Source organism: Monodelphis domestica, chromosome 4 (assembly GCF_027887165.1).
Source record: "Monodelphis domestica isolate mMonDom1 chromosome 4, mMonDom1.pri, whole genome shotgun sequence".
NCBI classification, from domain to species: domain Eukaryota; kingdom Metazoa; phylum Chordata; class Mammalia; order Didelphimorphia; family Didelphidae; genus Monodelphis; species Monodelphis domestica.
Window position 1 is genome coordinate 139652679 of NC_077230.1, and position 18220 is coordinate 139670898.

General features: G+C 33.2%; 1 protein-coding gene across 7 annotated transcripts in view; it reads right to left on the reverse strand.

Annotated features, from left to right (window-relative positions):
• LRP1B (LDL receptor related protein 1B) overlaps nt 1-18220 on the reverse strand; it is a 2480145-nt gene that overhangs the window by 346766 nt on the left and 2115159 nt on the right. For all 7 annotated transcript variants that reach the window (XM_007494117.3, XM_056797188.1, XM_056797186.1 and 4 more), the window contains one exon: nt 16809-17008. In XM_007494117.3, the coding sequence (XP_007494179.2) occupies nt 16809-17008 (200 nt within the window). The remainder of the gene's footprint in view (nt 1-16808; nt 17009-18220) is intronic.

The following is an 18220-nucleotide window of genomic DNA, read 5'->3' on the forward strand; positions in this document are numbered from 1 at the left end:
GGCTGGGGCCAGGGCAACCAGAGACCTTCCTCCCCAGTTGTCCTTGGCTGCTCAGCTTCACTTATCTTTTTTGGTTTCTTTTATTTTGCTTTATTTTATTTTATTTTATTTTGTTTTGTTTTGTTTTGCTTTGTTTTGTTTTATTTTATTATTTTATTTTAACTCTTACCTTCCATCTTATAATTAATACTGTGTATGAATTCCAAGGCAGAAGAATGATAAAGGCTAGGCAATGGAGGACAAGTGACTTGCCCAAGGTCATACAGCTAGGAAGTATCTGAGGCAGATTTGAATCCAGGACCTCCTGTCTCTAGGCCTAGATCTTAATCCACAGAGCCACCCAGCTGTCCCTTTTGCTGCTTTTAGCATTGATACTGTGGAGTTATTTTTTATTGTTTTAGGGGGAATTTGGAGAGTGAGGTAGTCTAACGTCCTACTCTGCCTTCTTCCTCCAATATTTATCTTAATAGTGGACTGATTTTAGTTTTTATTCCAAAATTATTTCCTTTCACTTTCTGAAGGAAAAATTGGAAAATTTCTATTGAAGGGGAAAACCTGGGTTCTTTTTCATAGTTTTTAATAAAGTACATGACTGTTTTTTTTTTTTTAATCACTGATAATAAGATTGTTAGATGCTAGAAACTGAGGTATGGTGAGTAAGGCACCAACTACCAGCTCCCTTTAGAATTCCATTCTCATAAAAACTCTTCACTTGAAAGTCAGCTTCTTCTATGCAACTAGTCTTTGGGGTTTATGATTCTACCATTAGCTCTTTGGGCTTCCCTAATTACTAAAATCCCCGAAGTAGGTAAATCATAATGATTTTCTTTGCATCCTCTTCAAGTTCTTTTCCTTATTCCATAGTTTCCACAGCAAACTCTTGAATGTTTTAATGGGGATTTTTTTGGGCGGGGGTGGAGGGGAGTACAATAAAAGAAAAAAAAAGGCCAATGTATATTTTGAAAATCTTTAGAGTTTAATTCTGACTGTCAGTAGCAGTAACAAGACATATAGTCTATCTGTGAATTTCTCCCTTCCTTACTTCTTCACAGCTCTGATATTATATTAATTCTTCTTCTCTTGTCATGGGTTTGGCTTGTCAGGGCTTTAATTTTCCAGACTTTTGGAATTAGCTTCTTTAGCTCAAATTTGTGGAGTATAGGAATCTAAAATCTAATTAAGACCTTTCAATTAAGAGGACTTTTATTCATTAATTCAGGCAATTCTTCTTTCTAACATAGTTTGTCTTACCATGTCCTGAGAAAGAGTCTTAAGTCCTTCATATTCTCTGTGAGGAAGTTATTTCCTGTGGTGATGAATTGAGAACTTAAACCAGGGCTGGGCACATAGCAAGCATTTAATAAATGCGTTTTTTATGTTATTTTATTTTAGGACTCTTTTCAATGCTTTCCTAGGCCTTTCATCAGGATTTCTCACTGACTGGTTCAAAGAGAAAGAGAAACTTTCCTGTTCACCCTCCATCACTTTTCTGGAAGTCCCTTCATGCTGGCTGCTTCTTCTCCCCATCTTTCCCCCATACTCTGACCTACTTCCATTTTTTTCTTCCTTTTCTCTGCAAACAAATTCCAGAATTTTCTTCCATCTGCAGTAAGTGGGTTGGAGTTCTTAAGGCTACATTATTATAATATAAATAAGGTTACTAAGAGCCTGGATTCTGATGTGTTTACTAGAAATCTGTTTTAAATTAACGTGTATTTAGTTCTAAACTAAAATTGATATTTGAGCCCGGCCCCGTTATCCCTATATTGGACAAGCTATCTAAAAAACTAGAAACAGTGATTGGTGCTGAATATCAGGAGTGAATTAAGAATACCTTTTCTATTGCCTCATCATAGGGACACTGGCCTCACTTGCTGAAAATAAAGCAGGAGGGATGTGGGTTAAGTCCTGAAGATTGCATATAGTTATAAATTTTATGTAATATTTGTGAAATTCCACAGAGATGCTGCGTACTGGCTCTTCAGATACAACTGGGAATTGAGAAGGGAATAAGTTGGCTATTCCTGTTCCATGATAATTTTTTTCTCCCTCTCAGTTCTATGCATGGTTCCAGTAACAGCTGAATACATGTATTGGTGGGATCGTAGAAAGAAAGCTCCTTGCAGGTAGAAATTATTTAATTCACTCTGTTTGTATCACCACATCTAGCACAGTGCCTGCCACATTGTAGGCACTTAAGTTGATTGATCAGTGATTTAAATCAGAAGGAATAATAGGAAATATACTACTCTTTGTTTTAGATGAGAACATTTACTATAACAAAACATGAATGGACATAGCAACATTATCAATATATTCTCAACCTCATTTCTACCCTACCATAATTGGAAATGCCAAAGAAATTCTGCTTCATTAAATATCAAATATATACTAGAGTGTTTCCAATTAATAAAGATATTTTATTTCATAAATAGATTATACTTTTATCAAAACATATAAAATAAAGGAAACCTTGCACACAGTAGGCATTTAACCAGTATTTGGTGAATGCTAACATAATTTTCTTCACTGAAATTCTATCCTGACAACTCATAATGATAGGAAGGTGACTCTGGGTCCTTGAAAGCTGTTCTAGCAAAATGTTCAAGATGCCTACATTTCTCGCCTGAGGACAAGTCTAGCTAAGCACAACTCATCAAGATTGGCCTTGAGGTGACTTATTTCATTGGCTACAGAAACTGAGGAAAATCAGAGAATCTTAAATCTAGAAAGGAAGGAGAGAAGAAAGCATTTATTAAGCACCTAGTATATACTATGTGCTAATATCTATGCTAAGCCCTTTATAAATGTTATATCATTTGATCCTCACCCCAACCTATTGTTGGGGGCTATTATTATTTCATTTTACATTTGAGGGATTGAGAAAAACAGAATTCAAATGACTTGCACAGAGTTATGATGCCATAGAGGAAAAAAAAAACACTTTGAAGAGTATAGAACATTATACATAATAACAGTTAGCATTTATGCAGGACTGTAAGATTTGCAAAAAAACCCTTTACAAATCATATTTTATCTTCACAATAACTCTAGGAGATTATTCTACCTCATCATGTTTATAGATTATTTTAACATAGTTGTTTGCATGTTTTGTTTGTTATTAAACTATGGGCTCCTTGAGAGTAAGGATTCATTTTTACCTTTCTTTGTATCACCAGCAATTAGCAAAATGTTTGGCATGTAATAGGTACTTAATAAATGTGTACTGATTACCATGTAAATTAAGAACTTACTGTTATGGTCAAAAGTTCTGGTGAAATATATGTGTTTGAATATCAGTAAATAAGGGGCAGAGAGGCAATGATTATAGTAAGAGGAGATGGTAAACTTGCCACATCTTTCTGCCATATCTCTTAACTCAAGAATGGATTCTCTCTTAGGAGAGTGGTAGTAATACAGTTATGTAAGCATTGTTTCTAATTATTATTATCTCTCCAGTCTTGAGGAAAATAAAAGAAAGATGGAAAAGAGTGCTCATTTTTAAAAGAAAATAGCCTCCCAAAGAAAAAAGAAATGAGTAAAGAAAAAACCAGGAAATAATTTATATTAATTATAGAAGTAGGAAAATACTTAATATATGAAGAATGGCAAGTAGATTAGAAAATGAGTAGGTAGGACTTAAAGTGAAGTATTAGAGCAGAGACTTCTAACTTTTTTATTGCAGCATGGACCCCCTAGGCAGTCTGGTTAAATAAAATAAAATAAATCAAATAAGTTAAATTAAAATAAAATACATAGAATTACAAAGAAGACATTGAAATAGTTATCAAAATGTTTTAAAAAATAAACAGATTTGTAGACCCCAGTTTAAGAATGCTTGCTTTAGAGGGAGAATGATTAATGGTAGCTGAGTGAATAAATAGGCAATATATATATATTTTTTTAATTTTGAAAGAAAAAGAAAATGAGTAGAAACGAAATTGATAATGGGGAGTAGATTGGTAGGTAAAGATAAAATTTTAGGAATGACTCCAGAGGGATAATTTCTATACAAATGGTTTTCATTAAAAATATTTATTAAACACTTTAGCTATGATGCATGGTACTAGATCCTGCGAATACAGGAAGAAAATATTTACACAGTGAATTTTATGTTATCTTAAAACAACAGATTAGCTCCCTGTGAATAATTCCCTGGTTCTTTCTTCCTTGTTAATATTTATATAATTTGTTTCCTAATCATCCATTAATCCTCAAAGAACTCTATCTGCAACATATAATTTCAAGTTATATCCATGACTTTTTCATGAAAATTTCCTAAGTCTTCTGAGAATGCAGTCTTTACCTAATACTAAAAAAGCAGTAGGTACCTTTTAGATTAAAGTGCTAGTAATCTATCTATCTATCTATCTATCTATCTATCTATCTATCTATCTATCTGTCTGTGCCTATCTATTTGTTAATTCAGAAAACACAATATAGGGGTAATGGCACTGCTGGCAGCTAAATTTTCCACTACTTTGATAGGATTTTAAAAAATGAACTTAGCTTTTCATGAAAAGCACTGTGTTCTCAAACAAATGTGTCCACTTCTGAGACCTTGGTAACAAGAAATAACTGAGATGCTCATCTTAAGTAGATCCTATATGATATGAACAACAGGTTTTAATTGAAAATTTATGAGTGTTTAAACTATAATCACGAGTAATTTTTGTTTGCAAACTCATACAACAGCTTTCTTGAAGGCTACCTGTCCCCACTAATATTCTACAATTTAAAATAATAAGCCCTAATATGCAACAGTTTTCAAAATGCATTTTATGTTGGATAGTAAAATCTCATTATTATTGTTGGTGTAGGGCACTTGAGAACCTCAGATTAAAGATATATTTAGGGGTTGAAATTATGCTGCAACCTCTATGTCAGCTTATTCTCCATCATTCCCACCACTCCCAGATCTGTAATCATTGTATTCTGTAGTTATTCTTTTTATTACAATTCAACTTTTCTTGTCAGTTCTTTTATGACCTTCATAAAAGGAGTAAAATGCCTCTCTTCTAAGATTTAACAACTGGATAAAGCATCCCGCTGATCAATGAGGGGATTCATGAAACAGAATATAAAAATTAAAGGTTTAAAATCTTAAAATCTAGAGTATGCCTATAAACTGCCACCTTCATAATGGCATTACTAGCCAATAACTGTAGTATGGTATTATATGATGTACACTTGTTAATAACCAGTGCTTTTCTCCAACATTAAAAACTTTATTTTTGTTATTATTATCTTCTGTTTTGATTTTATCTGCTAGTACATATGAATATTTTTAAGCCTGATTACCTGGTAGAAAAATTAAAAGATTGTTAAAATTACAACACTGTTCTGAAGTACAGATACATTTTCATATAAAACTAGTCTTTTGGGGAGCTGAAGACCTTAAAATTATTAATAACCTAAATATTTGTACACTTTACATGTATAAAATATTTTTGCATGAATTATGTTTTTTGAGTCTTCAGAAACCAAGAGGTAATGTAAGAATTTTCATACCCATGATACTGGTTAATAAACTAAGACCAGGAGAAATTAAAAAACTGCCCAGAATGATAGATCTCAGAAGTAGTAAGGCAAATGAATACTACAGCTATGTTTTCCAATTCTAAATCCAATATTCTTTCCATACTACATTGCACTGCTTCTTGTAGGAAACAATTAGTTTTTGGAGCAGGAAGTTAATCAGATAAAAATTACAAAAATTGTTTATCCTGTAGTTAAATGATTAACTAGAGACAAGTTTTTAACTGTATATATTTTTCATTTGGAAGTTTGAAAAGATTGGAATATTGACTATTTTCAGTTAGAGAAAACATTATAAAATTCAGACTATAAAACAATTTAGTATTCTCCCATTAAAAAAAACTCACAGGAATACAAGGCATTGAAAAATCAAATATTAACCTGTTCTAACATGTATATCATTTAATAGAACATTTTCTTTTCAAGGGACAACTGTAAGGCATGATTGAAACTGCAGGTAACAGACTTCAGAAATGGCAGTTAATTTCAATTTATTTTACTGGTTCAGGAACATTTCTATAGTAACTGAATTGTCTTTTGCTTCTTCTCATTAACTTTTATTATATTGTAAACAACAGAACATCAACACCGTTGGCATAAAATAGCCCATGAAGTCTACTATTTGCATGGGAATGTGGACAACCACAGTCAAAAATAAATAAATAAGAGAGTGAAATAGGAATAAAGAAGGCAGGCAATAAGGAAGGAGGGAAGTTAGACAGGATGGAGGGAAGGGTGAAGGACAGAAAAAGGAGGGAAGGAAAGAAGGGAAAAATTATAACAATGGTTTAGTTCATCATATCTCTATAATATAAAAAAAAACATAATACATTTTTGCTGTGTTGTCTAATCTCCTATCCTCTTGGTGGGTCTCAATGAATGTTTAGCCTTTCTAAAGACCCTACCACTGGCAGCTATTGACTTATAAGGATACCTAAATGCTAAACAATCCCCCCCCTTTTTTTTTTCTCAGTGTTTCTTCCCCTCAGAACAAAACCATTTAAAAGTGTTTTATGCTGTTTCACCAGTGGCATGCTGAGATTTGGGTTCTTTTTTTTTTAACGTTAATTAGGATATCACCACATGGGATAAGATTTGTATTTATAAATCTAAACACCCAACTGCCCTTGGCTCAATATAATGGTTTCTCAACACAATAAACAGGCAGTGCAACTTCAATACATTGTTAACATTTCTATACACAGTCCTTTGGGTTCCAGAGCTACAAGAACATTAATCCCTTAAATGAAGAAAAGTCACGGACATAACTATGTTACATGACATTTAAAAATACTTGTCAACAAAAATGAAAGACAGTTCAGAGATAAGCTAGGGTTTAGAATTCTGAACTAGCTATTAATGTTCAGGAAAATTACCAGTTGCAAGGGTATATTCTTTCCAGTTGATTGGCTAAAGATATCTGCATGACCAAATTGATTCTATGCAAGGTTAAACCATTTTGTAATGTACAAGAAAAGTATACTGAAAAAACTTGATGTGGCAAACAAATGTATTTAAACTCGTGGCAAATGTATCCTTCCCTCTCCTGATTTACTATATTTTCCATTATTATGGAACATTTTACAGTATTCCCCACCACTTCCTTTATAACCACAACATTGCAACCACAATGATATGAATAAAAGATATGGTGAAACAACGATTATTTAAATTTCCCATGTTAGTAGTAGTTGATGCCAAATATTAAATTGATGAAATATTCTCAAATTCAGTTTCCTTTTCATTATAAAAAATCAAACCAAGAAAATTTCAGTGGGTGTTTATGTGACACTTTAGGGCTGAAATTTTAATAAGGAAAGGATATAGCAAACCTTTTCATTGTATCCTAAAATCTTGGGAAGTAAAGTCCAAGACACTTCAAGAGTTCTTTATGTTTGTTGTTCATTCTCCACACATTTAACTTTTAGGAACCTTTTGGCAGACATTATTGAATAAGATTTAAAGATCTTACTAAAGAGGCCTGTGATTTACTCAGTATTGGAACAAGCAAACATAACATCTACCTGTATCATTAAATCATTATGTACTTAAGTAGACATTATTCCCCAGCTGTCTATCTCTAGACAGGTTAAGTTTCCTTTCGAAGTAATTATGGCATCTTGTTATCCTGCTTTATTTAGTCAACTTAATTTGTTCTTGTCCATATATTGTGGACTATAAGTAAGCCTATCACATAGAAAGAACTGAGTATTTCGAGAATAAAAAATGGTACTTTAACTACTATTTGTGAAATAGATCAACTTGCCACAGGTCAAAAAGATACAACTTGGCAGAGCTAGAACTTAAGCTTAAGCCTTTTTTTTTAACCCTTACCTTCCATCTTGGAGTCAATACTGTGTATTGGCCCCAAGGCAGAAGAGTGGTAAGGGCTAGGCAATAGAAGTTAAGTGACTTGCCCAGGGTCACACAGCTGGGAAGTGTCTGAGATCAGATTTGAACCCAGGACCTCCCATCTCTAGGCCTGGCTCTCAACCACTGAGCTACCCAGCTGCCCCCTAAGCTTAAGCCTTTTGAGGCCAAATCTAATGTTCTTTCCATTATAACCATGTAAGTAAGTAATTCACTCAAAGTCACGCACCTGGTTCAACTGCAAGCCCAAAATTCAATTCTAATATCATCAGAATACAACTTCACATCTAATTATAAGCTAACTGCTTCTGATTATAAAGACTAATCTAACCACAACCCAAGAAGGAAGACTTTGGCTTCTCTCTATAGGGATGGCAACTGGAGGGACCTCTGTTCTCGTCTCCTTTCCAAATTCCCCTTCCTGTCTCTCAAGAGTCTGAGGCAGGGTGGGAAAATAATTGATTACAATTAATAGTTTCTTAGTAACTATAAGGTAATTACTAGCTTGCATTCACATATTAGCATATAGCTGATAAGGTACTTAATGATTTTTTCATCATTCTTTCTGGGGAAGACATATGTTTCTCTATGCCATAATACTTTTTCTTGTCCGTTTTCTGGTTTGATCCTTAAATTCCTTCTAAAAATTAAAAGTAAAATTTTGAAAGCCATGTATACATTTTAAAATTCATTTTTGAAAATATTTTTCTTTTAGGTCCAAGAAGATGTTAGTAATTCAATTCTCTCCCTTCTCCAGTCTCTGAGACCATAGTTCTGAAGAATAAGTAGTCTACTATTATTAATCATCTCAGTATATGAAAAAATTTTTAAGAAGATATCTATATTCACTTTGGGGGTATGCTAGCAGTGGATCAAATCAGTTTTTAAGACAAATTAAGCAATCCTATTGTATTGAACAGACAGATTTTGTTTGAATTCACCCATTTTTAAAAAATGAAAATGAAAATAGAATCTCAGCTGAGTGTGTCTAACTGCTAGTCCCATTCCTTACTGGAGAGACCAGAAAGATCAGTGAATGTTACCATTGCAAATGAATAGATTCACTTTCAGTTTCATAAATATGAGAACACTGGGTTGTGCTTCATTTGGGATTGGGAATCTTAGAATGCATAGGCCAAGTATCACCAAATAAATCCTCTTCCCTATAATCTGTTAATGTAGAAGTTAAGATATAGCCAACTTATGGTGGCAAAGAAATGGAAACATCAGTTGTGGAATAGTTAAACAAGTTGTGGTATATGCTTATAATAGAATACTTTTGTAACATAAGAAATAAGAAACAAGATAGCACAAAGTACCTGGAAAGACTCATATGAATTGATGCAATTTGAAGCAGGCAGAATAAGTACACAATAATAATAAGTATGAAAGTCAACTGTGAATGACTTAACTATTGTCAACGAGGCAAGTATCTAAGACAACTCCAAGGAAATTATGACAAAAAAAAAAGGATATTCACCACCATAAAAGGAATAGACTGACTTCAGATACATATTGAAAGGCACCATTCTTTGTTTTATTTCCTTCTTGAATTTTTCCATAGTAAAAACAATATGTGTCTTGTTTGACAACAAGACCAAGTTGGAAATATGCCTTATATAATAATATATGTACAACCTATATCCTATTAATTGCCTTTTTGGGGAGAGGAAATGGATGAAAGGGAGAGAAAAAAACATGGACTGTAAAACATCAGAAAATGCATATTTAAATTTTTTTTTGCATAATCTGGAAAAAATCAAGATTTATGATAAAAATATATTGCAAACCTTTATCCAAAAATATACAGAGAAGATAAACAAGAAGTTTTAGGGCATTGCCCTTAGATTCTGGTGACCATATTCAGAGTTGCTATGCTGCCCTTTGCCTTTAGTGATGGGGAAAATTGAGAGGAGACTTGAAGGAAATAATTGCAGTCATCAAATAGTTTGAAGGTTATTCAATAAAAAAAAGATTTAAACATTCTCTACATGGCCCCAGAAATGTACATTTCAGAGGCAGATTCAGCTCAATATAAAAACATCACTGAAATGCTGAGATGAAGAGAAGTATAATGAATGGTTTGACTTTGGGAGGTAAGTGCCTTCCCCTTCCCTACAGATCTTTAAACAAAAAGTAATTCCATTCTCAGGTCCCTTTCAGATTCCAGTTCTATGATATAATGAAATCATCATAAAAGCCACTTTGACTCTTAATTTGTACTTCTATAAATTGGAGATAATGACTTCTACTATCTACCCTCATAATATTTCTAATTAAAAAAAAAACTATTACCAATGTGACAATATATTGTTTACTATTTGCTTTAAGGATTAAAAAAATCTTATTGTAAATATAGTTACACAATAAATTGGAATTTAGAAAAAAAATGCCTCCTTTTTGCTAAGTTCGGTCCTAAGTGCTGACAACACAAAGAAGGGGGAAATCAATCACTCCCTGCTTTTGGAGTGTTCACCTTCCTTAGTAATGGGGTGAGTGGAGGTTGGCGAAAATAATATGTGTGAAATAGTTATTGTCCCTAAGGCTTGCTTTGCTATCTCAGCTCTGACATCAAACAGATTAGGAAGTCCTGGAAATAGGAAACTAGAGGGAAGACCTAGGGGTCAATTTTCAACAGTAACAAGGTTTGGTCTGGAAAAGGACCCATATTCAGAGAAAGCATGGTTCTACAGAACTCCCTGAAGGCAAAATTTGTATTCTAGACCATATGATCCTAGGAGAATATAGTATTCAAAGTGTAGGAGGCCCAGGAGGCAATTGCTAGACATCAATAGAGAACTTCACAATTTGGAAGCTAGAGAGGGAGAGGAAAAGGAAGGTTCTCTCTCTAGGAGGAAGGAAAAAGATATGACAAGAAATTCTTAGATAAAGGATAACATTCAGTAATTTCATAGATATGAATTACTTCCAGATGAGGAAATTCTCTCTGAAGGATGAAAGTTGGAATCTTCTTAAAATATTATATTCTTAGAGAGTGGCCTAGACAATTGATTGAGGAAGAGATTCATATAGCACTTGCTATGTGCAGGATACTATGCCAAAAGCTATAAAAATTTTATCTCTTTCCATCCTTACAACTCTGAGAGGTAAATGATATTATTATCCTCAATTGATGGCTGAGAAGATGGAAGCAAACGAAAATTAAGTGTCTTGCCTAGGCCCACACAAACAATATGTATCAGAACTAGAACCTGACTCCAGGATTTCCCTAGGTCTCAATCGATTACTCCATATACAAGATAAAAGAGGTGATTATAAAAACATTCTTTGAAGACACAAGAGTAAAGTAACATCTGACACAGGTCTGGGGTACCCACCCCTAGCAATATGGTTGAGAAATAGTTTTTTTTAAGGGGATGAGGTAATAATAGCTTTTGTAAATAGACATTACATAAATTATATAACTACAAATTGATCTAACATTCCATCTAGGCAGAACAAGGCCAAATGACTAAATAAGTTTGAGAAAAATCAGGCAAGATAGGAACAACTTAAAAAAATAAAAACACTTCTCTGCAAGGTTTATATAGAAACCTTCAGACTTGTATTACTTTGCTACTTTTCCAGTGGCTATTTTAATGCCTTCTGTGATCCTCCCTAAATCACACATTCTGCTATCCACCTAGGGAAAAATATCACTACCACCATGTGTGGATGAAGGAGTTTTATTATCCAGAGTGTGCTGTAGTTGGGTGGATGATCCACATGTTTGATCTATGAGTGCACAGCCTACCATTGGTGATGAATTATGAAGAAGCTATAAGCAATGGATAGCATGCATTGTCTATTAGAATCTATGCAATATCTCTATGCATATCTATATCTATATCTATATACACATGTACATATGTGTGCATGCACACAAACACATATATACCAGTATGTTGGGTAGACACCTCCCCTCTGGACAATTTGTAGGAAGACAAGGAAAAGAATGGTAGAGTAGAAAAGAAAGAGTTGTGGATGGTTTGAGATGTGCACTGTTATCTTCAGTACTAACATCAATAACATCTCAGACACAGAAGTATTCATATGCCAAAGTACTTCTCAGTATATTTAGTAACCCAAATCTGGATTTCTGTCACAGTCTTCTAAAGGTCTCTCTGCCTCAAGTCTCTCCTATTCCTATCCATCCAATGCTCCGCAGCCAAAGTGATTTTCTATGAATGTAAATATGACCATGTCACTCACTCCCTTACCCAACAAACTCTAGTGTCTTCCTACTGCTCCCAGCATATAAACTCATTTAACTTTCTCAGTATTATCCATAACTATATACTCCCCTCCTCTGCACTCTACATTTAAGCCTAAATGATATTTTTCTTTTTTCCTCACTTATATTCCATCCTCCATCTCCATGCTTTTGTATTTGCTGTCATGCAGGTCTGGAATATACTCCCTAAATATCATCCTTCTCTTCCTTTAAGACATTACTCTTTCCACATTCAACATGAAGCATTTCCTAATGTAACTAGTACTAGTGCCCTCCTTCCCAAACTGCCTTATAGTTAACTATTTTGTACTTTTTTGTATTTATTTTCTTTATGCTTATACCATACACACCTCTATAGCTATGTGTGGTATTTCCTCCATTAGAATGTAGGTTCCTTGCTAGTACAATTTTTAAAAATTTTTCTATAGTGTATCTCTAGCATTCGGTACACAATAGACATTTAATAAACTCTTATTGATTGATTGAATCATTGAAAATACCCAAAAAACAAGTTCATGTATCTGTTTTTAAGAATCAGACTAATAGAGAACAAGGCCTATATGCTCTTGAGAGTTGTTCTCTGTGAATTCATATTAACAGAAGAGATGACTAAAAATCAGAAGGGGTCACTACTGAATCAAGTCTTAAAAAATGCATTTCAGAGATAGAAAGAAAAATTTAGCTGAAATGGCAACCCTGGTATCTACCCAGGTTTTGAACATTTTATCACAGAAGCCATTTGCTTTTTTTGGGCTGTGCCATTCTGAAGAAGCTTAGTGTAGTTTTTATTTTGTAACCTCACCTGTTCTCAAACTTAGATGTTGGAGGCAACAATAAATAGAGAACTAGATTTAGAGTTACAAGACCTGGGTTCAAGTGTGACACATATTCAAGTCACCTCAATTTTTGGTGCCTGAGGAAATACTCAAAAGACTATGAGATGAAGAAAAGATGATGATCTTCATTGTTGGTGGGAGTCTTCTCACTAACTCACCACACTGATGAAATGTCAAATTTGGATCAACTTCTTCCCCCAAACAAAAGCAAAACAAAACACAGAAATAACAATAACAAAACCCCCTTAGTGACATGGCCACAAGTGCTCAAAGTAATAGGTCACATCAGCAATGATCTAGTTGCAACTTAATTGAAAGAATTGGAAGGATTTGATTACTAATTAAGTTGTATCTGTCACTACACTATTGACTAATGAAACATTGCCTTTCAAATATCTTTCAAAATTCACTTAGGAAAAAATCAGCCTCGAAATTAATCATACACATTTAAAAGGCTACACAATATTCCATGATTTAAAATTTTTATTGTTATGTTCCTAACAACCTTGTGTTTTACTACAGATGCTGGATCAAGCAGGGTCCATAAAAGAATAAGAAAAAAAAATACCAATGGAAATAATATAACTTTTAATTAAATCATATAAGAATGTTGTAGAACATTCTGCTATTGATTTTTTGTAGATAAAAGTACTGAATGCTAAGTACCATTTCAATTAGTCAACATTACTTTTAGTGTAATTAAAATCTTAGCGTGATCTTTTAAAAAATAATCCTCACTCTCAAATTGCATACTAATGAGTATCTTTATCTCCATAATTGGAATGCTGTTGCTTGTATAACCATATTATATTATCGTGTACATTGCCACAGTGCTTAGATATTTAAAGGGTATCTTGTATAAAAGAGAGAAACAGAGAGATGCATAGGGATAAACATTAATAGGTAGGACTGGCTTTAATTAAAATTGTAAAATTGGTCAAATTTTTCCCCTGTTCCCTTGATCAGGGACTCAATATCTTCAGTTTGCTCCTTGCATACTCTAGGTCTGAATCTTCAACTTTCCACAGAGCCCAGTTCTCCCACAGGAATTGTGGTCTATTTCAAAATGCTCCCTTTCCCCTTTCTAAACTCCTCTTCCGCATAAAGGCTCCTGTATCTATCGAACTTTAAGGCTTACAAAGAGCTTCTGATATAGTCATGTCAAAACCTCCAGTGCAATGGCAAATTCACAATGTAGAAATCTAATAATGGATTCCTCCTGAGAACAAAGATATCTTAATATGTCATCCTTATGTGATACATCTATATTCTGAGACCAGATGCTTAGAAATGGTCACCTAAATAAATGAACTTCTACTTTAACATTTTCAGGTGTGTGATGGATAAGTAAAAAATATTTTTAAATACGAGCCTGTCCCTCCCTAAATTACACTGTATATGTTATCATACATTCTGTCTATTCATGATACTATCATTGAATATATACACATATATGTTTGTGGACATATATGTCAATGTATTGATTGAATATAACCTAAGGACACTCATGGTACTGTTGCATGTGAATAAACTCCTCAGAGATATAGTTTATATTATGACTTAACAGATATTTTGAGCTACCTATAAGTGAACTGAGGATATTATAATTAAATATAATTTTAGAGGTCATCTCATCCAGTCCTAAATTAGGATTAAAATAACTGCTTATGAACAACATGGTTAGTTCAGAGAGATTATAATGATTCTATTCCAATGAACCAGCATAATTAAGGTTGTGTGAATATTTATCATTTATCATTCAGTAACATACATATACCATCATCATCCATCTCAACATCTCTGCATTAACTCAATTCTTTTCTTTTCAAGATTAATATTAATCCCTTTCCCCCTGTGTGTGGATATGCTCTACACATTTAACTTGGGCCCTCTAATTTTATTAAAGTTTCTTATCAGTTTCTTTGAGATCTATTATTGATCTCCTTGTAGGCAGTTCCCAGCTTTACTGCCTGACCATCATTTCTTTGCTAAGGTCTAGACTTTCATCACTAAATATTTGATAGCTACCTCTACCAAAATCTTCCATATGAATCTCAAACATTATCTTTCTTGAAAACTCATTAGACTTCCTAACTTCCCTATTTCTATTCATGGAGCCATTATCCTTCTAGTCACACATATATATTTCTAATCCGAGTCATTATTTATTTTTTTAGGTTGATTTTATTTTTATCCCAGAGACATTATTGACAGTTCCTTCTTTATCACTTCATGACCAATCATCTGCCAAGTCTTTTCAGTTCTAACTCCACAATGCCTCTCAAATCCATCCTCTTTTCCATTCATAGCCATCACCATATTTTAGAACCTTATCATTTCTCAGTGGGACTACTATAATATCTTCTGAAATGAACTCCTTCCCTCCAGTATCTATCCTCTTTAATCCATCCTCTATAGAATGTCTAAAATGATATTATTAAAGGTCAGGTCTGATAATGTCACCAGCCCCTTTAAAAAAGTTTTCTTGGATCCTTATCAACCCCAAGGAAAAATACAATCTTCAGTTGGGTCTTCACAGCAGAATTCTACATACCAATAGTCATAGTGAAGTTTTTTTTACTTAATATGGAATTAAAACTTTTGGTAAACCCTGAATTTCAAAATGAGTTGTTATTCCCTTTAGCCATGTTTTTTTATGTGGCATTTCATCTCTTTCCTCCATGGCTTTATACAAATTATATATAATGTGAAGAATGCTCTGTCTTTCCACATCTAATTCTTAGAATCCCTGGGTTCCTTTCAAGCTAAACTAAAATTCTACTTCCTATATTTCATCTTTTTTGAGACTCCCTAATCCTGCTAATTGTTAGCAGACTTTCCTTGAAGTACTTTGTAATGACTTTGTGAACACAGTACATGTCTTTTATTTGTGTACAAATTGCTTCCCTCAAAATAAAGAAAGGTAAAGTTCTGAGAGATGAATTCTCAAGCCTATATAACTTCTAAGAAGTAGAAAACAGGCTTGAACCTCAAACTTAGGAGCTCTCCTGACTCTGTAATATTTTTCTTCTTTTCTTTTAAGTATTTTAAGGTTTCTTTTTCTTTCGTGGTTTTTATCTTTCAACCTTTCAGTTTAAGTCCTTTTCTCTTCTCTATATGTTAACTGATAGGCCTTTCATTTCCTAAGTTGTCTTTACACTTTTTCCCAACACTCACACAATGATTCCTCATATCACTTCTGGTTGTAGATGCTTAGTATTTACTCATAATTATTAAAGGGGAAAATGTTGTGGAGGGAATCAGTTTTGTACATTTTAAACTGGTTTTGGAATTTTTTGTACTTTTATGTCAAAATTCCGTACCTGGAGGTCACCACAACAGAAAAAAAAATATTGTTTTTCATTTATTGTAGATTTACTACTCTATCATTAATAAAGAATTTAGTCATTATGGATCTTATTTGGAAAGTGCAAACTCATACCAGATTACAACAATGGCTATCCTCTTAAAGGTATGTTTTCTTCAGTTTAAATCCACTGATTGAATATGTAAATGTAAATTAGTAATTAAAAAACACAATTACTATAGAAACAACAGAGGAACTCATAATAAAGGAAAAAACATACATAATGAAATGTAGTATAGTTATTTTATATTCATAAATTATATGAGGTTGCTAGATTAATCTATGCTATATCTAATTGTAATTGTATCAATATGATTAAAACAAAAGTGAATAGCACAACTTTAAAACATATTTATAAGAGAGCAATAGTATTAAACAAAAATATATATCTTCAAAATTAATTTTGTTCATTTTTGAGGTAAACACAAGGAGAACAGTAAATTCTTGGAGCGATTACACCAACCTTTGTATCTGTGTGAGCCATCCATGTTGCTAAATTCAATGTGATTCTCATCAGCCCAATAAAGCCTGCTGTTGACATAATCTATTGTGAGTGCCATAGGTCTAGAAATCTTGGTTTCTATGACAACACTCTGATCGGTTCCATCCATCCCAACTCGGCCAATGTGAGGATATTCACAGCAGTCAATCCAGTACAAATACCTAGGAAAGAAAATCAATGACTATTTTGTTTACAGAAGCTCAGGTACCAACACACAAGCAAATTTCACTTATTTGCTTAATAGTTTTCAAATTAATTTTTTTGACATCTCAATCTTAAAGACAGCTTTAGAAAAACATACTTTGATGTTTAGAAAAACATACTTTGATGGAATCTAAATCAAATGAGACAATATTTGGAAGAATACTTAGTCCTGTGTCCAGTATGTGGGAGGACTTCTCCTTGCCTTCTCCTATACCTTTGAGTTTTTATTTTAATGTTGATGTGCCATATTTATTCATAACTTCTTTTTCAAGATCTAAAAATTAGATAAATATCTGGATGACTACATAGAACTATGTTCTCAATTTGCTGCTTTTCAAGAGACCACTATATTGAAAAAGGTAACTACAAAGAATAGAAATATAAAATTGGCACCTATTATCAGTATCAAACTTTGGTCAACTCAAACAACCAAAAGGTGTTATTCTTCTTTGCTTCTCCAACCCTCTTGTAGCTATTCCCATTTAATTGCAAGGAGGTGGATTTCATCTTACTTCATAGCATTAGAAATGGAAGGGGCTTAGTGATCCAATCAAACTATTTCATTTTGGAGATGAGTTCCTCAAGAAAGATGAACTAAGATTACACATCTAGTGAGAACATGGGACTCATACACTGGTCTACTAAGTCTAAATGCAGTGTTTCTATTTCTCTTAGAGAGTAACATTTCTCTTTTTTAGATAAGCCTGTTGAAAGTCCAGGCATTCTATTTTGTAGTGTGTAACCTCTTTATAGGAAAGCACTATTTTTCTTTTCTTTTCCCATACTTCCATAAAGTAGGCACTTAATAAATGTTTGAATTCAAATTACTTAATCCAATTACAAAGTAAGTAGCAAAATGAAAATGGTTACCTTCATCTGACATACAAAAAATGAACAGAAGACGAAATCTGTCAATAACTTCTAAATAAAACAGAATAAAATATTGATGGTCTGGACTGCCCAGAGGTCTTTCTTTATGTTTTTGCCATATAAATAAAGAGTTTTTTTTAAAAATCTAATTCTAACTTTACTATACAATTCCAATGCAGCACCTCCTTTTCCATGAAAAATAAGCACTTTGGCTGGTACCATTTGCAGTAAAAATTTCAGAATACTTCATTCCTGGAAGAGCGAGGAAAACATTCTACCTGTTTAAAATCCATCTAATA